Raw genomic sequence first — 23,493 nt, forward strand, 5'->3', positions numbered from 1 at the left:
GTTTTCATCCATGTAGGAAGTGTCCTGAGCATTTGCAAAAGGAAACCCTGGGATCACCGGGTTCAGACTCTATCCGAAGGGGAAAGCGGTTCCCCTCTAAACAGGGGCGCACACATGCCCCCTTCAACTCTCCTCCTCTTAGGCCATAAATAATTTTACAATTTATATTATTATTATTTTGCGTGCATGCAGTGGCATGCACATGGAGCTCAGAGGACAACTTCTGGGAGTTGGTTCTGCCCTTCTACCTTCATGTGGGTTCAAATTCAAGTCGCCATGTTGTGAGGCAAGTACTTTACTCGCTGAGCCATCTCACTGGCTTCATAACAATTTCTTCTGACGGTAACTTCTCGAGTACCCAGGAATGGGTGAGCAAATAACCGGATCAACTCGTGCTTTACAAACATGTCAATTTTATTGATTAAGCATCAAAGCTCCTCTGTATCAAGTAATGGAGAAGCCATGTCACACAGGTTACAGAGCTAGTTTTACTTGAAATGATCTTTCATAAAAGAAAGAAATGAAATACTGTTCTTCTATAAAAGTGCAGTAGTCTTTACTGGAAGTATTTCAAAATGAAAGCAAGATTTACTACATATTGCAAAAAGTTGGTTCAGTGCTTTACTACTTTGCGAAGGGACGGCCTCGTCCCCCTCGACAGCTCTTACAATGGGTTTCTTCACCAACAATGGACCAGATGGAAGGGAAGACTTGTGTGGAATTAGCATGAACACTCACATGTGGGTAGAAAGGTTTTTTTAACAACTTGGTGGAAACATGAAGATCTATGACCCATCTTTTGCCTCAGTGTTTTTCTTTGTTCACAATAAGGAAATAAATAGAAAGCAAGGCAATCTATTTCATCCCCTTCATCCCCAAATCAGTCAAATGAACCACAGAGAGGGAGAGAGAGAGGAGAAAGATTTCATGATTTTGTGAGACTGGAATGCCCATTTAAAGGAACTAGGCAAGTACAGGCTGAGGGAGTCCTTTGTTACAATCAGCTTCCGGTTACAAGGAGGCCAGTTTGTCAAAAATGAAGGTAGATGGAGTGCAGGCTCTGTAGGTGAGGCAGTGATGGGTTACCAAACTTAGTCCCTGCTTGGACTCAGTTGAGCCTGCTTTCTGCTCCTAAGTGTCCCTTTATTTGTGTCACTGTGGGCCCAGTGTCTGCCACCTGGGGTTGTGGCAGAGCTGAGCTCCACGGACTGGATACTGGCTCTGTTAGAGGCAGGTTGGTCTCTGCACTGGGCTCTTAGACATGGCTGGTCTGCATTGTACACTCGAACCTATGCAGTAGTTTGGGTCACCAGTGAGCACTGACCACTCTTACTGCCAAGTCATAATTCAAACTCCTATGTGTTCACACAGAGGCTGCGAGCTGGGCCACCCCTGGGCACTTGCCAGGGAGATAAGTGCTCCCTGGGAAGTTATTTCCCTTCTGAGTCCTGGCAGGAACAGGGGCCCAAGCTGTTTGGGCAACAATGAAAGGAATATCACATATTTGACAATTCAAGTATGGGGACACACGTGCAAGTGCCCATTTGCACAGCAGGGGGTATTTATGAGGGATATCACACCCGAGAGGAACCCTATAATATAGCATCCAGAGAGATGAAAGCAAGAGCCATCCACAGAAGAGGATTAGAGGATACAGTCTTTTCACCAGGCCACAAGAGGATAAAGGTTCAATGAGCAGCTTGTAACAGTATTTTGCCAGTGATTCTTAGAGGACAACGAATTTGGCCAAAGTGCCAGGAAGTAAACAGTGTGGTTAGGTAGCTGTGAAAATACCTGGCAGAGAAGCAGGCTCTGGGGCAGTCCCTTAGGTGGGTGGGGTTGCCTGTCAAGTTCAGGGTATCTCCATTAGAGTCCTGGGCCCATGGGTGTGTGTGTGGCTTTTCTGCCCTTCCTATGTACACCCAGTGTTGAAGCCATTGAGTCCCAGTGGTCTTGTCACCCAACACTGCCCCAGATCATCAGAGTGATCAGCTCCTGGCCTTCCACTGCCCTGCATTTTGGTGACTAGAGAATGGAGCCTTCACCAGGGCTGGACCACCTGTGCCACTGTGTCTGGGACAGGAAGGACAGATGGATACCTAAGAACCAATTAGAAAGGCTTCTTTGGAATGGTTGGGGTCTCCAATGACATTATAGCCAATACGGTGGGGCTCCCCATAGTGCATCTCACTCTATTAGCTACCCAATATGGACCATTTTCACCTCTGCTTGACCCAAGGTGCCCCCTGCAAACAGCAGAGCCCCACTATGAGGAAGGGCTTGGTTACAGGTCCCACTCTGGGACTGATGGTGACTACAGATGCTATCAATGATTAAGTTATCACATCTAGTCATGTGGTACCTCCAGTCTTAATGAACCAGACCACCTAACCAGCTTGCAGTTTTTATATGTAAGGGCAGCAGAAAAATCAGTACTTGATGAAGGATGAAACTGACATTTTGTGGTGTCTTACCAAATGAGGGATTTCTTTTCTTCAACCAGGATTTATCCAGTGCCTACGGTGTGCCAGGCTCTGCTGTAGGCACCAGCACACAGCAGTGAACAAGATGCATGGAGTTTACATTCTACAGGGACCCGGGGCTGTGGCAAAATGAATGAATGAGTAGTTAATATACGTGGTGATCAGGAGCGGTGAGAGGAAGCTAAAGATGGGAGGAAGGGTGGGATATTAGCTTAAATGATGAAGTTGGAGAAGGGCTTGCTGAAGGATGGTGGTGAAGCAAAGACTGGGTAGACCATGAAGAATAGAAGGAGTAACACATACCATGACCCTAAGGCCAGAGGGTGCCTGGAAACTGGAGATGGCATCACCTCTGGCCATACCTAGCCAGGGCAGGCTTTGTAAGGTTTTGGCTATTACTATGTGATGGGAAACTGTTTTCATGGAAAGTCATCCTTCAGAATGTGGAGACAGAGTCTGTAGTAGCCGATTTCACTGCTTTTGTTTTGAGCAGATTCCACTTACATTGACCCTTAAACCAACTGACATTGCTCACCTTACGTTAAACAGTGTATGTATGTATGTATGTATATATACACATATATGTATGTATAAGCACACATACATCTTTGAGATATTCTCTGGAAGAATAAAAGTACAGCAGTGTGCATCATTTCATTAAAACAGTGAAGATCCAAACTTTAATGAGTTATTTTATACAATCATTAGAAATAGCCATATTGCTAGCATGTTTGGGGATGATGGCCTTCTGTGTGTGTCCTATAATTACACATTGCACACCCATACAGACTATGAGCGACGTCAGCAAAGAGAGGCAGGGCACTCAGAAGTCTGGAGAGCTACTACTTAAGGCTTTTGGGAAGGGACTGCCACCTCCTGGTGCCAGGAGGACTGGCCACCCCTGGATTTCTCACAGGTGCTTCTCTTCAAAGGACAAGAGAAGGAGATTCTTAGCTGGAGCCCAGGCCACTCTATCTCATCTCAAGGGGGTTAAGGTCAGAGCTAGCTCACTCAGCCACCAAACTACCATCTCACTTATTAGCAGCTTTGGAAGAAAAGAACACGGGAGGAACTGAATATGTAATATCCTCCCTATGACCAAGGGCAAAGAGCATGTCACAAAGAGACCTCAAGCATGAGGAAAGTGCCTCTAGCTTGACTCGCACAATGGAACTGTCACACTCTCCCTTGTTTTTGTATTTCACAAATTTCCCAACATGGGCATCTACAACCCTGCACCCCCTTTTGCTTTTTTTCAGTCAACATGGAATATATTTTGATGGGAAAGGTCTGTTTTTACAGTTAGGAGAGTTTGCAAAATAAACTTATGGATACTAAGGGAGGGTCTTGGGTACAATTGGCTCTGCCCCCAGCTACTTTGGGGTACAAACTGACTTCATGGGGGATGCCACATCCTGAGGCCTGCATTCGGGTGGATTCTTTCATCTTCTGTCATCATGAGTTACTTATGACAATAAGCTACCAGGATTTTTAAGTTAAGTAATTCTGCAAAAAACGTTAACTTTGGAAAACAATAGGTTCAAATGGCATGGGTACTAATAGCTAAGGAAGGGGCCACAGTAACTTAGTGACAACGTTTTCATCAATGAAAATGATGCAGCACCACAAACCCATACATGGACGAAAACAAACCAAGTGCTCAGTCAAACTGGTGAAGGTATTTACATGGTCCCAGTGTCAGAGGTCCACACAAAAGCACAGAGATTCCAGCGTCACAGTGCAGCCCCGCCATCAAGACTTACTCTTCTGAGGGACAACCTTGTAGAAATAAGGGTGCAAGGTATTGCTCTGTGGCACGTTCTGGGAGTTATATAAAAATAACTTCTACAGTACAGTTTAAAGTTGGCCTGTAAAACTTGAACGTAACAGTGTATAAAATCTATAAACAGAATATACTGAAAAACTACTTCCCTTGCCAAAATAATATGATTAAAAATCATCCCCCCAGGCAATACAAGTGAAGGAAATGTGAACTAAATTTCTGGAATAATCTCCACAGGGGCTTAGAGACATCTGGGTTATTTCTGGGCATTTGCTGTCGCTTGGACACACCCATCCCTCTTAGAAAGTCTGGCCAGATCACATGGGGAACCCTGCTTGCTAGGGGTACAGGCAGTGTCTCTCAACACAGCAGCTGGGACCTACCCTCTTCTTCTGTGTTCCAAAAAAGGCTGCCCAGTCAAAGAGGGATCTTAGGGAACTTGGCCCACTTGTGCCCATCTAGTCAGGGCTCAGCTCTTCTGAGCAACAGGAAGCAGGCTGTGAGCACACAGAAACCACAGAAGCAGCCTTTCTCACAGAAGGCAATGGGACTTTTAAACACATGGACTGCTTGGGGCAGGCCCCAACCGGTGCTCTACCTTGTCTATCCCAATGAGATCAAGCTGAGGGACATTCGTCATTAGACTGGGGGAGGGAGAAGTAAGTTGGCAAGGAAGGAGATACAGTCCTCTGTCATCCTTCAAGAGTGCACAACAACTGCCCTGTTGGGAGGGTTTCTGTTATTACCATAAACTACTTTAATTCTCAACTTGCCCTGTTTATTTATTTTTCTGGCAGAGCACATGAGAAAGAGGAAAGATTTGCATAGCCAGTTTTGGGAATTTCTGGTTGTCTGTTTTAACATCACGGTATGAGAAAGGCAAGCATGCATTTCTGCCTCTTGTGCCTGTGTGCTGGCCTTCGGAACACACACTGGAACTCTAGTCTTGAGGGATGAGCTAGAGTAGCCCACTTTGCTGGAAGCAGAGGCTTAGGTAACCCGACAACTTTGGGGGATGAAACAGCTGTTCGGGTGATGTGTTCAAAAGAAACCAGCTATCCCTGCAAGCTGCCACAAACCCTCTGAGTGAGAGATATATTTTTGAACCTTTCCTGCCCCCACCCCAAGTAACAAGAGGAATCCCAGTACTCTCAGGGAGATGAGTATTAGCTATTACCACACGTTTAAAGCATCTTGTTCAACACGAAAATAAAAGTTTGAAAAAAAGTCTTAAAGGTCTATTTAATACATAATTTTGATTTAAGGAACCACTTTATGCAAAACTTGAATACATTACTGAAAACTCCACAGGCTGTGGAATAATTAAAAACAAAAAGGAACTACTCACAGGAGATACTCAGTTATTTTATTATCATTTTTCAAACAGGTAAAAAAAATTCCCTCCCCATCCTTTGAACATTTTTATTTATTTATTATTTTTATTTAATATTATTATTATTATTATTATTTTGCTTTTGCTGCTCTGGACGTCACGGGATAAAGCATCCTTCAGTTGGAGAGGCTGGCCCAGGTGACTGTGTGAACCATTTTCTGCACTTTCTGAGGATAGGCAGGTGCTTTCTCCTGTTTTTAGGGACATGGGGGCGGGGCTAGTCTAAAGCTCTCACCAGGTGTGTAAGTATTATTTCCTTATCGAGGATTTTACCCATCGGCTTCCTATATCCTGGAAGCAAGCTTGCTCTTTAGTGAAGCAGGCTAGCTCCTCAGTGTCCTGGCCAACAACAGTGGTCTGCAGAGGTAATCTTGGAAGGATGAGGCTGCATATTGCTGCTCAAAACAGGGTAGCTAAGGACACATTATTATTATTATTATTATTATTTTAATTTTCCTCAAGAAATGTAGGAGGCACCAGAAAGGAGACTGCTCACAGATTGGGCTGCTCCCTCAATGTGGCATGGAGCCAGGAACAGGCCACCTGCCCCGTGAAAGGTCTCCACCAGCACAGAGCCCTTTAACCAAGCTGAACCCAGACAGATGCAGGTGGGGTAAGGGTGGTGTCCTTGTCTCCCTGGCCTCGGCTTCCCTCAACCCCCACCCTAAGGAAGGAGGCCAGGCTAGGTTCAAAGCAGCCCGATGAGGGCTGACACAGTGACCAAGGGGTCAATTCTGTCCCCTCCTCTGGGACACAGATGTGAGATCACCTCCTAAGGGACCCTCCAGCGACAGTTCACTGTACATGTGTCTTCAAAGGAGACATAAGCAGCCTGTCACACTGGCTCATGGGTGGGCCGATCCGATCGTGAGTTCAAGACCCTGCTTTTTTTTTTTTGGGCACCCCCAAGTGTCTCTGCGAAGCTCCTGTCACCGGAGCTGCTCGGCACTGGGAGTGATCGTTACACCTCCCCGTGCCCTGAGAGGTAGGTTGTCCGGTGCCCATTCTGTGGTCGCCCGCGGCTTGGATGGCAGTGAGAATGGTGCTCGAGCCGGGGGCTGTGGGAGGAGGGTTTGCTTATGAGATGGAGCTGGGGAGGAGTCCTAAGGGTCCAGCGTCAGCGGGTAGCGAGGTGCCTGCTGGAGGTCTCCAGGGACCCAGGTGGGAGATTCGGAGGAGGCTCCCCCTCAGGCCGGGCTGTGCATTTGCTTCTAAACCCTGCGTGCTACCAACTGCACGCAAGTGACCGCTACCTGAAAGAGGTCAGTCCCTAGGTTAAGGGGGAAGAAAAGCATGTAAAACACTCCCTTCTAAAAACAAAGGGCTGCGATTTTCTTTATTTCTCGTATAGAGGAACAAAAATACTCTTGCAATGGCTATTGAGTTTCCACAGGTAACGAGGCAGATGCTAGGCTAGCACACCCACTTTCAACAGTATGACTTGTTTCCTATCCGTCTACTACCTGAGTGGCATCAGTGTAGGTTCAGGCACCATTAGGAACGTTTGACCAAACACGTACACGGCACTCACCGAGGAGGAGGCGCCGGTCCTTCGAATGACCAGAGCAAGTTTTAAAAAAAAGACCCAAGGATGGAAAAGCAGTCCCTGGCGGCTTAGGGCCGCGCAGCGCGCGCCTCGCGCCGCCGCCGCAGCTCCTCGCGGTAGCAGTAGGAGCAGAAGTGCTCGGTCTCGGCGCGCCCGTAGAACGCGCAGTTCTCCCGCTGGCAGCGCCGCTGCGCGGGCCCGGGGCCACCGCGGGCGCACTCAGCGTTCGAGCGCGCGACCGGCGCGTCGGCATCGGCGAACTCCAGGCCGTCGCCGCGGGCCGCGCTGAAGCCGTTGCTGTAAGTCTGCGACTTTTGCTCCGCGGGCCCCGGGGAGTCCCCTCCGCCGGGCGCCAGCGACTCCACCGTGTTGACTGTGCGCAGCGCGCCGCGCGCCGGGCTGTAGCTCTGCGACCACAGCGAGCGATTCTGCTGCGGGTAGGTGGCGCACGGCCGCAGCGCGCCCACGGCCGGCGCGCACGCCTCGTCCCGGGCTGCCGCCTGTACGTGGATGACGCTTTGGCGCGCGGGCGCGGGTGGGCTGCGGCCTGGGGCCGGGCCTCCCGTGCCGGTACCCGCGCGACGCGTGCCGCCGCCCGGGCCCGGGGACGCCGCGCCACCCACCGCCCGCGTCGCCCGCGCGTTCACGCCGGTCCCCGGGCTCGGCCGCTCCTTGAGCTTGAGCACCAGCTGCGTGGGCGGCGCGGCTGGCGGGCCCGGCGAGGCGCGCTCCGGGCCTGGCGGCCCCTCAGCCTCGGGCCTGCGCGCCGGTCGCTTGGTCGTGGCCGTGGCCGTGGCGGTGGCCGCGGCTGCCGCGGCGTCCCGGCGCCGCTGCTCCTGCTCGGCGCTGAAGCGCTCCTGCGCGCTGGTCAGGTAGTAGCCGATCATCTCCTCGTGGAACTGGTGCCGGTGGCTGGTGAGCAGCAGGCCGGCGAAGATGAACTTGCGCTCGCCCTGCATGGCGGCGCGCAGGATGTTGAGGCTCAGCTTCACGTCCGTGCTGTACTTCCAGGCGTCGCTCCTTGGCCCGCTGCCCTTGTCGGCCGGCGATGCACCCGCCGCCTTGTCCGTGGGCGACGGTGTGGTTTTCTCCGACGGCGAGGTGCTAGCTGACGCTCCGGAGTCCTCTTTACTGCCCTTGCGAGACTTGGACTTCTTCTCCTTGCTGCGCTCGTTGCCGTCGCCGTTCTTGCCATTGGCAGAGTTGGCACGACCCATCTTACCGTGCACCAGGCCGCCCAGCCCGCCCATGTTTTTCTTCAGCTTGATGCCCAGCGTCTTGCTGAAGCTGCCCAGCTTGTTGGCCACGGAGTCCGCGCGTGTCTTGTCCTTGTCCTTGCGCGGCTTCTCCTTCTCCTTGTCCTTACCGTTCTTGCCATTATTGCTGTTAGAATTGCTGCACACAGAATCGCGGTCAGAGTCCAGCGATTCGGTCAGGGACTGTACATCCTCCCCTGCCGAGGCCGTTGGAGACTCTGGCTGGGCAAGGGGAGCCTGTGGGGAGGCAAGGCACGAAAGGAAAGTAGTTATAGAAGAGCTTCCCCCGTGTAGGCCCCACGAACACAGAGCTGAGACCAGGACACTGGTGTTTTTTTAAGTCTCTGCTGCTGTGGGGGGTGGGGGAGTGGGGGTGAGGTCTACTAGAGAAGGATGGAGGTGTTTATGGAATAATTATCTTGCACAGAGCCCTGATCTTTGCAAGGGTGGAAGGCAGGCTTGCAGGTGTTGGCAAAGTGATCTGGAAGAGACCTCATATCTTTGGTGCCATCCTTTTAGGGAGGATGCACGAACTTTATCTCGGAATACATAGTCTAGAATCCCGAGTGGATGAGTAGAGTCAACTGGTGTGGAGTTCCAGAACCTCAGTATATTTTATAGAGAGACACCAGGTCCACATTCTGGCGTCCCTCCCTGACCAGGCTATTGGCATCACTAGAAAGAGGTTCCAGATCTCTGTGTAATGGTAGAGGCCACCAGGTGAGACAACGGGCTAGACATCTTGCCATAAACCCGATTCTTTGTCTTGGACCCATCACTCCCTTTATCCAGCCATGCCATTACTCAGGGGTCCCTTCTCCTAGTGTGAATGTGGGATGCCAAGCTGAGGAGGGTGCTTAAAATGGACCCCAGTGGGGATGTGGGGTCTGGGGGACAGACACTAGTGAAGGAATCTCGTGCTGAGTAACCTAGATGACACTACCTGGGGAGGAGGACAAGGCCGTGTAGCACAGCAAGGCCAGTCTCTGACACCGGTGGAAAGCCTGAGAAGGCTGTGGGAGAACGGCATGGTGGGTAGGGCAGAGTTGAGGTGGGTCCCTGGGGAGGCATCATCCCTTTTGCCAGTCTCTGGGCATGTAGGCAAACTAGTACATTGGTCCATGCCTGAACAGACTTTTCTGGTTTCAGAGGAGATAGGAGAAGTTGTTACTCCTCACTTTACTTTTGTCCTTCTCTTAAGCAGGTTCCAGAGGGATAACCCTGTGTGGCTAGGTCACTGAAGCAATGGCTGGCAGGACTGTACCTACCCCTCCCCCCACACCCCGCAGAAACCCCTCCTTGGATTTGGAAGGATTGTGGACCCTTGGGTTGGGTTGCCAGAGGCTCTAAAGGGTGGAAGGCCTAAGGCTGAAACAGGGAAGGGAGCCCAGTACTGCATGCAGTGTGCCCAGCTGGAGGGTTCTGATGGATCTCGGGCTGCTGCCTTGTATATATACCACGTGGGTGCTTAGAGAGCATCACCCTAGGCTCAAGGGTATCCTCCAGGATGGGAGAGGCAGGACTTTATGACTACCACTGACTAGTCATCCCTTGTGCCCTCAGGAACACGACGAATTAGAGCCACGTGGGGGCGCTCTACTCGGATGCTGTGCAGGTGAAGCTGAAGTGAGCCCTCAGAGCAGCAGGGCAGTCACCATTCAGCAGGGTGTTGCCTTTCAGTACTTAGAGCCCGCTGGGTGCTTAAGTAAACGGATGTCAGGGAGGACCAATTATTTACAAGCAATTTTCACAAATCCCTTTCCTTGGGAGTTCCCTCCTGAGATTATGAAAACATCAGTCACGTACTTAAAACGAATCTCTCAGCATCTGCAAGCAGGGGCAGCCCCCCCCACCGGTGGGTGGCTCTCTGCCTTCTGCCAGCTCCCCCTGCAGCCACCTCCGCCTCGGGGAGGGGAAGGGAGAGGAGCGTACTGAGGACTCGCACAGTCGGGTCCCCGCTTTTCTAAGGATCCACAGTTATAATTAATTCCTCTCTGCCGCAGCACACCTTGTTCCGATCTCAGCAGAGATAGTTTTGTGTTATGACTTGCCTATGGTTTGTTTTGTGAGTGGGCGTGTAATTCCTCTCCTGCTGTGCAAAATAAGAGGGGGAAAAATCCTAACTGGGGCGTACACTTGCGTGCACACACATACACACACACACACACACATGCCACTACTCGCACCAACAAGAAGTCTTTGGATGGGGAACCAGAGGCGCACATTTGCGTACACACGCACACACACATGCACACTCGCATCAACAGGAAGTCTTTGGACTGGAAACCAGAGTGGCTGGGCTGAGTCCTGGGGCATGAGGGGGTGGGGCCTCTGGGCGGCGCAGCTGTGGGTGGCGGGTGTGTCCCCCCCATTGCCCATGGACATTCAGGAGAGAGGTGCATTAAATCCCACACCGCGCAGAGCGGCCACTCCTCCCCCATCGCAGGGTCGGGGGGCTCAGTGCATGTAAGGCTCACCCGGGTCTCGGAGGGGATGCGGATCCACGTCACATTCATGTAGCTGTGTAGAAGGTTCAGCTTGGCTTCTAGGGATAGGATGAGGCTGATGAAAGAACACCGAGGTTTGAAAAGCTCCGGAGGTGGCACGAGCTCACCCATCTGCGCACACCATCCTCTCTCTGCCCTCTAGCCCTCAACCCCCATTCCCAACAGGAGCCCCGCCAGGGTTCCCCCAGGGGGCGCTGGGGTGGGGACCCGGCTACGGGGCAGGTCTTACTGGGCTAGCCGGGCATTGTCGTTGTCGTCTTTCCCCCACTCCCAGTCCTTTCCTGGGTCCACTGCAAAGTGTAGGGGCAGCAGTTTGTGCTCCGAATCCGTCAGGGGGATGACAGCTGAAACAGAAGAGAGAGGCCAAGTGACAGGTAGTTTACCGGCCTCAGGCCGGGAGCCTCAGCAGAGCTTAGAGCTCTCTAAGGGAAATTCAAGGCTAGCTGTCCCGGTGACAGGCAACTCAATGGAGACAGAAGGTCGACATAGGACTTCATACCAGGAGTGCTAAGACCATAGGTTTCAAAAACCGACCCCCTTACATAGCTGATGCGCAGGTGGAGGCATTGCCTGGACTGTCTGGGTCTCTTTCAGTTAGAGGGCAGGCCCCGCCAAGTAAAGACCAAGGTCAGGGAGGTGTACCGGAGGAGGCCACTTTGTGAGTGGCCTGCGCCTTGCCTCCATTTCATCTCAGTGAAGGGCAGAGTTTGCAAGTCAGGAGAGGTGTGTGCTGAGCTTTACTGCTGCAAGACTGGGGGTGGGGTGGGGCTGCAGACCCTCCCTGAGTCTGTCACAGGGATCTCACCTTGCACAGGACACCGAAGCAAAGCAGACTTTCATACACAAAGCATCTAGTGACAAGTCTACAGAAGGCACCCACACAGTGCTGGGCTGAAGCCGTCTTAGAAGCAGAGTGGAGGGGCAGCCTTCTGAGGTGGGGATGAGGTTGGGATCTGGCTTGCTATCCCTCAGAGGAGCTGGTTCACCACAAAACACATGGACGCCAGCTTCAGAGATCATTGGAGGTGGGTATCTAAAGGTGTACTGAGAATGTACTGAGAGGTCCTTAATGTCACAGCTGCCTTCTCCCCAGGGTGTTGCCAGGAGTAACGAACAGGAAGGAGTGGAGAGGTTGGTTTCCCAATTTCACCTTCCAAATGAGTACTAGTCTCCTGTGTCACACCCTTTAGAATGCCCTACCTCTCTGGAGTCTCACCACCGCAGAGAAGCCCAGCCCAGGCCCCCCGGCATCTGCTTTGTGCCTTTGCTTGTCATAGTCCATGAATCATACCATGCCGTGCCATGGCAAGAACAAAAAGGCAAACAAAACAGAAAATCCAGGAGCCAGTACTGTCGAGTTTGAGAAATTGTGTATGACTCAATGCTGCCCTCTAGTGCTGTCAAGGAGATTGTGAGTGCAAACTTCACCCTCCCTCTTCCTCCCCATCTCTACCTTAAACAAATGAAAGGCAGCTTTGCTGATTATCTGCCACCTTAGGGGTTTTCACTGTGTGTGGCCAGGGATGGAGCAATGCAGGCAGGGTCTAGTGGGGGAGGAGGTGGTGGTATCTCGGCTTCTGCTTTGATGTGGTCTCCCTTCCCAGGGCTGAGCTGCAAAGTGGGCTTCTGGGCTGGCCCAGGACCAGGTCTCTCTTGGGTGATGCCTGTAGGGGAGCTTTGTTTAGGCAGCAGAGGTGCTCCTAACCAACACTGCCTCCTAGACTTCTAGGGCTCTGCACTCCTGCATGCAGATGGTCAGGCAACGGGGTCCTGAATAAGGATGGAGGACTACATTGTAAATATGCATCCCTGTGGCTCTTCAATTAAAAGGTTCTGGAAGAGATTGCTCTGGACAACAATAGTCTATCAGGATCAGTTCATGTGGGTATAATTTGGCCATTCTGGGTTCAGTGGCAGAGATGGTTGGAGAAACATCTGCCACTGTGACTTCCATTCTCGGCATTGGGGAGGTAGGAATTGCACAGCTGAGAACATAGGCTGTGAGTAAAGTAATGTGGTAAGTTCTGGGGACTATGGCCAGGATGAGGGGGCTTCCCCCTCTCTGCCCATGTCTCCTGTGAAGACAGTGGGACTCTGAGGCAGCTGGAGCAGGCTTTTGATCCCCAAGAAAAATTGCCTGCTAATCAGAACCCTTCTTACAGGATTTATTTACTTGGGAGCCCACCCTGTATGCTGTAAACCACTATAGTTTTGTTTTGTTTCTAATAAATTACCTAAGCTAGTACACCCCACCATCCTTACCTTCCTGTTACAGGGCTCCTGCACATTTTTACCCTCAGCAGATGAGCTGGCCTGGGTTCCCAGCCTGTCCACTCTGAGAAGACAACTGGAACAAAGCTGAAGATGCTAGTGCTGGCTACCTAGAAAGGACCTGATCGCCTGCCAACCCAGATCTTGGGTGAAGGATAGGTTCTGAGTGAGGGGCTGGGGACATACAGCTCAACCTGTTTGAGGGCTGAGGGAGGTACAGCCAGGGACACCTCAAAAATAGGCCCTCCTCATGAGCATCATTTGCACTTCATGCCTGTCACATGAACACGGAAAATTCTTATTCAACATCTGCTCTACCCAGGAATATACAACAGCTGCGTGGCAGGGCACCCCCTGGTGGCAAATGTCAAGAATAGCAAAGGCTTTCAAAACAGGCCCAAGAGGATTTACTGGTTTGTTTTGGAAAGAGCTCTCTCATACTTTTAGCCTGTAAGTCTACTGATATTGTCTCCCACTAGCCAATGAAGATTTTGAACACTCATTTTAGGAAACACATTAGGTATTTTCTTTTTGACATGTTTGCTATCACAATAATAAAGCCACAAATTCACAGCCTGTCTTTAGCCCACCCCTGAACTGACATCACAGCTCGAATTCTAGGGAAAGAAAATGCCTGCAAGGAAAGATGGCGACAACTAGGAGGGGTTGACTCAGACCTCACGAGGAAGAACTTAGCTAAAAGTGTTGCACTCATGAAAGAAGAGTGCAAGTCAGTCAAGTTATGCAGACCCTTCTTCCAGGGAAGCAAAGGAGACCAGCAAGCTCTTACAGGCTCCTGTCTATAGGACCCAGCATGGTGTTCACAAAAGAGATGGGTGAGAGGCTGGAGGAATGACTCAGCTGGTAAACTTGCTGCCATGCACATATGGGGTTTAATGCCTTGCACCTTTGTAAAGGTTGGGCGCAGAAATACAGGTTTGCAATCCCAGTGCTGGGGAGATGGAGACAGGAGGATCCCTGGGGTTTGCTGGATAGCAACTGAGTCAAATCAACAAGTTTCAGGTTCAGCAATGGAGACCATGCCTCCAAAAACAAGGTGCTGAGTGGTTGAGGAAGACAAAATGTTGACCTTTGGTGTTTATAAGCCTGAGTACATAGGTGCACTCCCCCTTCCCCTGAATGTGATGGACACAAATTCCTGCAAGTGTTCTCTGCTTTCCTCTCTCCACTAAGGAGCAGGAGTGTAAGCACAGAGCTCAGGTCCACAAAATCGGGGTGTGCCAAGGACAGTATTCTCTGGTACCGTGCTTAAACAGGTGTCTCACTGCATCTCTGTTCCCCAGGAGGGGTGACCTCTCTCATGTATTCTGACAGATTTCCAACATGCACACTACAGACAAACAGGGTGTGCCTGTTCCTAGGAATGAAGTGATTTCCCCAGTCTTTCTTGTCTTTGAAAAATGACTTTCAGAAAAAAAAAGCCTTTGAGGAAGAAGAGAAGTCACCCACACTCATGTGTTGACGAGGCACAGAGTTGAAAGAACAAGTACGCAGGCATGAAGCTGCTTTGTTTGTTTGACAAGCCTTTGTGTTTCCTGCATGTTGTAGGGGCTGTTTTACTAGATACAGAATTTGAGACTGGCAGTTTTTCTTTCAGTCTTTGAAGATACCACTCTGTTATCTTTTGCCTTATCTGTTTCATGGAAGCCATGATACTAGAGACAATGATAACGGGGCTAATTCTCTAAAAAGACAGCACCACCACATGTATGCATGCTCTTCCATTACTGCCCAGCATTAGAACAAGTGCAGCCCACTCTCCTTTATCTGTACCCCAGAACCCCCAGTGGGTGCCTGAAGTCACAGGAAGTACCAACTTAGACACAACCGAGATGTTGCAACTATTGGACAATGAGTGCAAGATTGATGTTATAAACTGATAGACAAGATGAGCACCACACAGGATTTAGTATCTGATTTTAGAGGACAGAAGAAATTAAGTTTCAAAGGGAAAAATCTAGAAATAAAACAACAATAGCAACAGACATGACAAAACGAAACCCAACAAACCACAAATGAGAAAAAGAACAGCTTCACGAGGTTCTTTGAGCACCAAGATGGATCTGGCAGAACCAGCCAAGCTGCAGCACAAAGCAGAAAAGGTTGGGCAGGAGCAGAACTCCCAAGAGCAGCAGGTTTGTGCTGCTGTCACTCCAGAAGAATGAGGGGGAGGTAGAGGAAATACTAAACACACACACCCACACCCACCCACCCACCCACACACACACCATAGACCACGGAAGCCATGAGAACATCACTGGGGAAAATAATAACAGCAACGCAATAACAAAAACAGCCCTCCCCACCCCTTACATAGCTCCTGAAAGCAATGGCAGAGAAGAAAGAATTGGAGCACACAGTTCAGAGTGAGCAGATAAAGCAGATGATAACAGGTGGTGTCTTTAAAGGGATGAACTGCTAATTCCGCTTCTGGCAAAGAGCTCTGAGACACAGAGGAGACTCAGAGGCTTTCTCAGACCCCCAAGGAGCCATTCACTGCCTGCTGGTCTGCACAGGGCAGTGTCAGAATCTCACTAGGACTAGGAAGGGGACCAGCAGCGAAGTGCATTTACCTGGAGTGATGGAAATATTATAAATGAAGGTGGAGATAAAATTCCCTTTTCTCTCCTTTTCATTACTTCCGAGATAACCAGATCTCGACAGCCAAGAGAGCAGTGCTTCTCCTTGCCCAGAGGGAGGGAAAGCGAGAGGCTCTCCTTAATGATTCTGTCAGTAAACCCCGGGGTTAATGGTTAAACTAAACACTAATAGGTAAATAACCTGAGCAAACTGAGTCACTAAGTACCACACTTAAAACAAGATAGGGCGACAGATGAGAAACAAAAGAACAGATGGAACAAGGAGAAAAGACTAGCAAAGATGCTGGGTTTTCACTGATCCATATGGTTCGCATAATAAAATGCAAACAGTCAACACTGTCAAAAGATACAATTGTTAGATTGGGATTAAAACAATGCAAGTCTCAAACCTACAGTAATTAGGTTATGAATCTAAAGGCATAGGTAGTTTAAGACATTCTCTGATACAAAGAGCTAGGGGGAGCCACCTAATATTAAAGAAGAGTTCAGAAAAATGGTTACAAAGAAGAGGACCATTTAAATAATGATAAAGGGACCAGTTCTCCAAACAGACAGACATATACAAGCATCTAACTAAACTGTTTCCAAGTGCACATAACAAATGCACTAGCCACCTTACCCACATCTCATGGCCCCAGGAGATGTCTGAACAATGGTCCCTACCCTCTCACATACTGAATATACCAGTGATGGAGTATAAATAATCACAGTAAGAAACTCACAGCAATAACTAATGGAATAGAACAATATAAAATATACTGGGAGAAAAGCAATGTGGACATGGTCTGTTGATTTCTGGAGTTTTCCATTGACTATTTTCAGACTATAGCTGAAAGAGGGTGATGGGACCAGCAGAAAGTGAACTAGGGATAGGGGAGTGTGCTATCATGCTAACAAACATGGAGAAAGGGCAAACCTGTTTTTACTGTCACCCAGCCACCCCTGTCTCAATAGCTTACAGATGGTCTGTCCATCTATTGGTTGGTGCCCTACTCTAAGCCCCACTGGCCCAGAAGCCCAACATAAGGCCTGGAGGACACCAGCAGCTGTCATCTATGTGGAGTGAACTTGCTGTGGGTAAGAAAAGTAGGAAGACAGGAGTGTGCCCAGCTGCCAGCCTCTCCTTCAAGCCCTGCCCATCCTCTCCTGAGCTACATACCAGGCACAGGCATCTGGCTCCCTGACTAGGCTCTCTGAATACCCTGCTTGCCACTTTGCAGGAGTCTGGTGGGTAGAACATTTAGCCAGCATATTCATCTGAGGCGTGCGCTGAGCATGTACATGTGCAGGTACAAATGGACCACGTGCTTTCACCTGAGTTGAGGTCTCAGGACTGTCCTTAGGGTTGCCTACCCCCTTTACCTGAGGGGACTTCACCAACACAGGCCCTTTCATTCCTGTATGGTTTCCAGTGCCACTAGCTTGAGCTGTTGTGACAGAATACCATAGACTAGGTAGCCCGTTAGCAACTGGAATGGTTTCCCTCTCAGTCCTGGGGGATAGAGATCCAAGGTCAAGATGTAGATATATAGTGTCTCTCAAGGGCTTGCTCCTGATGTGAAACCCAGCAGAGAGCTCTATAGCCATTAAGTTCATCCATAGACGCCAGCCTCCTTTTAATCTTTTGTGAAGTTTGTTGATCAAGAGTTAAGTGTGCCAAATGTGACAGCCTGGGCTGTAAACTACAAGTCCAGGTGCCCTCACCCTGGCTCCTCCTCCTCTTCCTCCATTAGATGTTGGTGGAGTGTGGGGAGGTGATTAAGCCACGAGGAAATGTATAAAGATCAGATAAAGTTATTAATGACTGGGCATAGCCATGTGAAGGACCAATTCCCCAGACCCATGGGGAATTAGCAAAACCATCCTTAGGTCAGGCTGGAATGGCAACACCTTCCTCTGGCCCGAGTACTAATCTTTACAAATGATTTGTCAGTGTGTGCAAGCACAAATGTTTACGAGCAACTCGCCAGTGTGTGCAAGACTAGCAACTGCAGCTTCCTCCTCCCCAATGTTTACAGCCTGAGACTGTTCACTAACAGACTTCTCCTATGGAGACTAGCTAATTCCCCCAGCCCATGCTGTATGTAACAATCACATGGAGGATCCAGTTATAGTGTAATTGGTCAACCTGATCTCGACTTTTCTGTGTCTGTGTCTGTCATTTAAGTGTCTGTCTTTTCCTTGCCATCCCCTAGTTAGGTTAAAACCAAGCCACACAGGATGTGGTGCTGGTGTGCCTTGAAGCCTCTGCACTGCTCAGTGTCCATGTTCTGGAACTCAAAGAGGAGCAGCAGGGAGAGGGGTGTCCTGAGGCCCAGCAGCCCTCCTCCTCCTCCCAATACTCTCCATGGCAACTGGTAAACTAAGGATGCTGCTGAAAGGAAGGGGCACTAAGTGCAGGGACAGCAATGGCTCCATGTGTTAGGTACATCCTGGCTTCTAAAGCCTCTTTGCCATCATGGACACTCGTCCCACAAAAGTGCTCTTATATATTCAAAGCATTACTAAACCCATGCAAGCAGTCTGAGTGGTATTGCATTAACAATATCACCTTGTAACATTCTTTTTAAGCAAATATTTAGTACTTCTTATATGTGAGGGCAAATAGCTACTGAAAAAGAACTGACTTTATTGATTGGTAACTACTCCTGTAGAACAAAGCACTTACTGTTCAAGGTACTGGAAGTCCCACCATGTGATCAGGGCTGGAAGTGTAGCTCGGTATTAGAATATAGGCCTTGGGTTTGGGTCCCACTATCATAAAAACATCCTAATTTATTTGGTTTGGGGAATACTGATACACACTAATGATTGCTTTTACTGTGGGTCACACATCAAATGTAGCTGACAAGCTGCTTACATACTTAGTGACTCCCCCAGATCTCTGGACGCCTCATTTTCATAAATGTGTGTTGTGTCTAAAAGACAAGATTACCTGTTGCTCTTGGGGAAATTCTTTTTTGGTTGTGTTGACTTTCGGTTGCAATAAACAAATCGTAAACCTGACCATCTGCAGGCCTTCTCCCCAGAGTCTGAAGCTGCCCCTTGCTGACCTCAGCCACCCCCATCTCTGACCTGACCTCCCCAGGGAAGGGCACCGGGACACTCCAAGGTTTCTTGACTTTGGTGTACCCAAGCTGTTTGTATTTGAGAGTTATACCTTGGAAATCACCTCACATACAGCTCTGCAGTAGCCCCTGTGAGGCAATGCAGTCATGGCTTCCCTTCTCTAACATTGAAGGCTCCTGCATCACCAGGTCCAAGTGTGGTGTGAGTCTGTGTAAGTGCTGACCAGAGACACCACTTCTGAGGCCTCTCTCTGGTGCTTTCACACTATGCCATCACTGTAGGAAAACTCTCCCCTCTCAGAAAGCATAACATCCACTCTACTCATCTGCCACCGCATTGCTTTGTGACTGTGGCCATTCTCTAGAGATGGGCTCTCCTGCCTCATGTGCCTCCTCTATGAAGTGGGGTATGGAAGACCATGAAGGCTGAGCAGTCACTCCTGGGAAGGTCTCAGAAACCCACCTGTGGATGCAATGTGATCCACCAGAGCCCATGCACGCAGCCCTATGTGGAAGAACCTGCTGTCCTAGCCCAGAGCTGTCATGTGGGGACAGAGAATGCCTGCACCCTCTGTACCCATAGAGGCTGCAGTGAGACAGGCAAGGTTGCATGTGTCTTGGTGTGTACTCTTCCTGCAGTTGACTGGTATTTTGGGAAATCTTGCCATCATATGCAGACTCTTAGATATTTGAGGCCATCACTCAGTACACATGGAACCTTCCATCTACGATGGAGGCACTTGAATGTGCCAGGGCCACACAGGGTCTGAGCACCCGTAGACTGTACTCACATTAGCCTATCACACATGAGTGCTATTTGGATAAGCAGCCTATTCTGGTTGGCTTTTTGTCATCTTGGAACAAGCTAGGATCATCTGGGAAGAGATTTCTCAGTTGAGAAAACGCCCCATTAGATTGGCCTATAGACAAGCCTGTAGGACACTGTCTTGATTACTAATTGAAGAGAGAGGGCTGGAGGGCCCAGTCCACAGACCACAATACCCCCGGCTGGTGTTTCTGGGTGGTAAAAGAAAGCAAGCTGAGAAAGTCATGACAAGCATGCCAGTAGGCAGCATTCCTCTGTGGTCTCTGGTTCAGTTTCTGCCTCCAGGCTCTAGCATTGAATGTGGCTGTGATGACTTTCTTCAATGATGGATTGTTTTCATGATGTGTAGTCAAAATGAAACAAACAACAACAACAAAAAAACAAAACAAAAAACCCCAAACCCAAACCATCCAACCAACCAACCAACCAACCCGAAACCTAAACCAAACCCAATCTAAACTCAAGCAAACAAAAAAAGCCCTGGCCGGGCTGTGGCGGCATACACCTTTAATCCCAGCACTCGGGAGGCAGAGACAGGCGGATCTCTGTGAGTTCGAGGCCAGGCTGGACCGACAGCCTCGAAAACAATACAGAGAAACCTTGTCTTGAAAAACAAAACAAAAACAAACAAACAAAAAAAGCCCTGTCCTTTACCATTTGGTTTTGGTGACTTTCACAGCAAAAGAAAAACAAACTAGGACAGAAATTGGTCCCAGTATTACTGTGGCGAACATGACCACGCTGCTCTGGGGAGGACTGGAACTCAGAGCTTAGTGGGTAGTTCTATGGGGATGTGGAAGAGTGTTGAGAAAGAAATGCAGATGATGGAGGCCTTGTGAAACCTGTAAAGTTTCGACAGATGATGGAGGTCCGGTTTGTGAAGTTTTGGGGGAAGCAAAAACTTGATAAAGGCCATACATATGATATATTTAAATTAAGAATCTATTTTGGTCAGCTGTGGATGAAGAATCATTTATGATCTCTTTTTTTTTGAGACAGGGTTTCTTTGTGTAACAGCCCTGGCTGTCCTGAAACTCACTTTAGACCAGGCTGGCTTCAGACTCACAGAGATCCACCTGCCTCTGCCTCCTGAGTGCTGAGATTAAAGGTGTGCGCTGCCTGGCAGAATCAGATATGCTTAACAAGAGACCAAAACTATTGAAGCCTTCAGTTTACTGGAACTGATGCTTTTTAGTTGGGGCTGAGAAGTCAGCTGTGATTAATAAGAGATGGGCATTATTAAGTTGAGATCTTCTGGAAGTATTTCTTCAGGGTCAGCTCATAGAAGCTGTGGTCCAGAGTGGGCCAAGGCTGCATTTCAAGCTTGAAGCTGAACTTAGTCATGTGTAAGAGTCTCCCACGTTTTTGATGTTGGTGTCATGGAAGTTGCAGGATTGAAGGGGTCATGAAGAACAGCCAAGGTTTGGCACCATGTGGCGGGATCAGAGTCCCTGAAGAGAGACCATTGGTGAATAAAACAGATCAATTGCAATGGAGACTCCAGCATACCAGAGATGGTACAACTGTGGTGTGACCACCAAGGACAGCAGCAGGTGTGGAATGAAGCTGGCGGAACCTATGAGACAAGCTGTGTGTGCGGCGGATGGCAGAGGTGAAGTGATCTCCTGAGCATTTTGGAGCTGAGGCAACATTAGTGAATCCCAGATATTTGGTAATGAGTTTTTTACACTGTTGGAATTTGGTTTTGATTTGATGTGACTGTGACCTGGTTATTCCTTCTTGGAATAAGGAAGTATGTAACTTATTTTTTATTTTATAGGAGACCATAGTTGAGTAACTTTGGATATTGTAAAACAGAACTTGGACTTGTAAAGTGTTTGAATGTTTTAAGGACTGTAGGATTTTTAAAGTTATATTTTAGGGCTGGAGAGATGACTCAGAGGTTAAGATCACTGACTGCTCTTCTAGAAGTCCTGAGTTCAATTCCCAGCAACCACATGGTGGCTCACAACCATCTATAATGAGATCTGGTGCCCTCTGCTGGTGTGTAGGCAAAAATGCAGACAGAATACTGTATACATAATAAAATCTTAAAAAAATTATTAATCATAGTTATATTTTATATCAGTAACATACTTTTGGGGGCAAACAAGAAAGGAGAGGTTATGGTTTAATTATGATGTGTTTTTGTGTGTGTGTCAAGTTGAGAAAGGATTAATTTTTACTGGTTTGCCTTTTTTGTTCAACTTGACATAGGCTAGTATAATCTGTGGAAAGGGAATCTCAGTTGAGAAATTGCCCCCATTAGATTTGCATGTACATGATCCTATGGGGGCATTATCTTGATTGTGATTGATGTGGTAGGGCCTAACCCATAGGTGGTGGTACCACCCTTGGCAGATGTTCCTGGATGGTATAAGAAAGAAAGCTGAGAAGGCCATGGGGAACAAGGCAGTAGGCAGCACTCCTCCATGGTCTTTGCTTCAGTTCCTGCCTCCAGATTTCTGCCCTGAGTTTCTGTCCTAACTTCCCTCCATGATGGAGAGTTATAAGGTGACTAATAGAATACTCCGCACCCCACATGGTATTTATCACAGCAACAAAGAACTAGGACATGGCTCTTGGGCTGTTGAAGGCTTGAACTCCAGTGATTCTGTAGATGGTGGTAGATTTTGAGGGAGAGAATGGAGCCTGAGGGAAGTGGGTCTAGTTGGATCAAAATGCAAAATCCCAGTTATGGTTTCTACTGAATGTCTCTCTTCACTGTTGTAGAGTTGAAAACTCTGAGTTGAAGCACTGTGAGTGGGGCCTGCCGGTGATGATGTGGCCTAGGTCTTTGGCCACTGGGTGTGTCCCTTTGAAGGAGATTATGGAACCATGGCATTTCTTTCTCTCTGTTGCTCTGTGGCTTGTGATACATGTGGGTTGCTTCACTGTACCTCTGTCAGCAGAGACCCCAAGCAATGGCTTGTCAAGTGGAATGTGTAAACCCAAATGAAGTTTTTCTCTTTGTATGTTAGCTATCATGAGGATTTTGTTCTAGTGATGGGAAGCTCACTCATAATTACTTGCCTTTTATTTTTCCTTATGTTAGGGTATTACATAGACTTTACTTCAAAACAGCAAATAATACCGAGTAATTTCATTTCAGGACAACAATAAGTCTACTGTATAGATGCCTCCTGACTTATGCTTTCCTAAGTCCACCATAAGTGGAGAAAGCCATAAAGGGAAATCTATATCACCAATACCCTGCTGTGTACCGTGAACAACAGTACACTGCAGGGTGCAGGCAGAGTTCTATCTGAATGCAGGGCTGATGGGGAGCTATGCTGGATGCCACTCCAGCACCATGAGAGGCACACTGCGCATTTTAGGCCAAGAAAAGACTAAACTCAAAAATCCCAAGTATGGCTTCCACTGAATGTGTCTCTTCATCATTGTAAAGTTGAAAACTCTGAGTTGAAACAGTGTAAGCAGGGTCTGTTGGTTATGATTTCCAAACTCCTTTCTGATTCCTGTGTTCAGTGGACTACATGGCTCCTCTGTTCTCTTGCCAGTTAATTGTGTGTTTTCATAACTCAGCCATTTGCTCTAAAGCCAGAATGAAATGCCCTTTGCTAGGCTCTCAGAGAGTTCCCCTTGCAGGCCCATTTGAAGATGACATGGTGTCTCATTGGAGCTTTGTCTATGGGTACAGCAACCTGCTTCCTGTAGCTTGATGAAGAACCAGTTACTAGGGTATTGTGAGGCCAAAGGACCAGCATATATTCCCTTG

At 48.8% G+C, this 23,493-nt stretch overlaps 1 protein-coding gene across 6 annotated transcripts in view; it reads right to left on the reverse strand.

Annotated features, from left to right (window-relative positions):
* Positions 1-396: 396 nt before the first annotated feature.
* Positions 397-23,493, reverse strand: part of Otud7a (OTU deubiquitinase 7A) — a 356,745-nt gene continuing 333,648 nt past the window's right edge. For all 6 annotated transcript variants that reach the window (XM_040730948.1, XM_040730940.1, XM_040730942.1 and 3 more), the window contains 3 exons: positions 11,198-11,312; positions 10,939-11,023; positions 397-8,698 (listed from right to left, as the gene is read on the reverse strand). In XM_040730948.1, coding sequence (XP_040586882.1) covers positions 7,274-8,698; positions 10,939-11,023; positions 11,198-11,312 — 1,625 coding nt within the window. In that variant the 3' untranslated portion in view covers positions 397-7,273. The remainder of the gene's footprint in view (positions 8,699-10,938; positions 11,024-11,197; positions 11,313-23,493) is intronic.

Source organism: Mesocricetus auratus, unplaced genomic scaffold, assembly GCF_017639785.1.
Source record: "Mesocricetus auratus isolate SY011 unplaced genomic scaffold, BCM_Maur_2.0 Super-Scaffold_4256, whole genome shotgun sequence".
Classification (NCBI taxonomy): domain Eukaryota; kingdom Metazoa; phylum Chordata; class Mammalia; order Rodentia; family Cricetidae; genus Mesocricetus; species Mesocricetus auratus.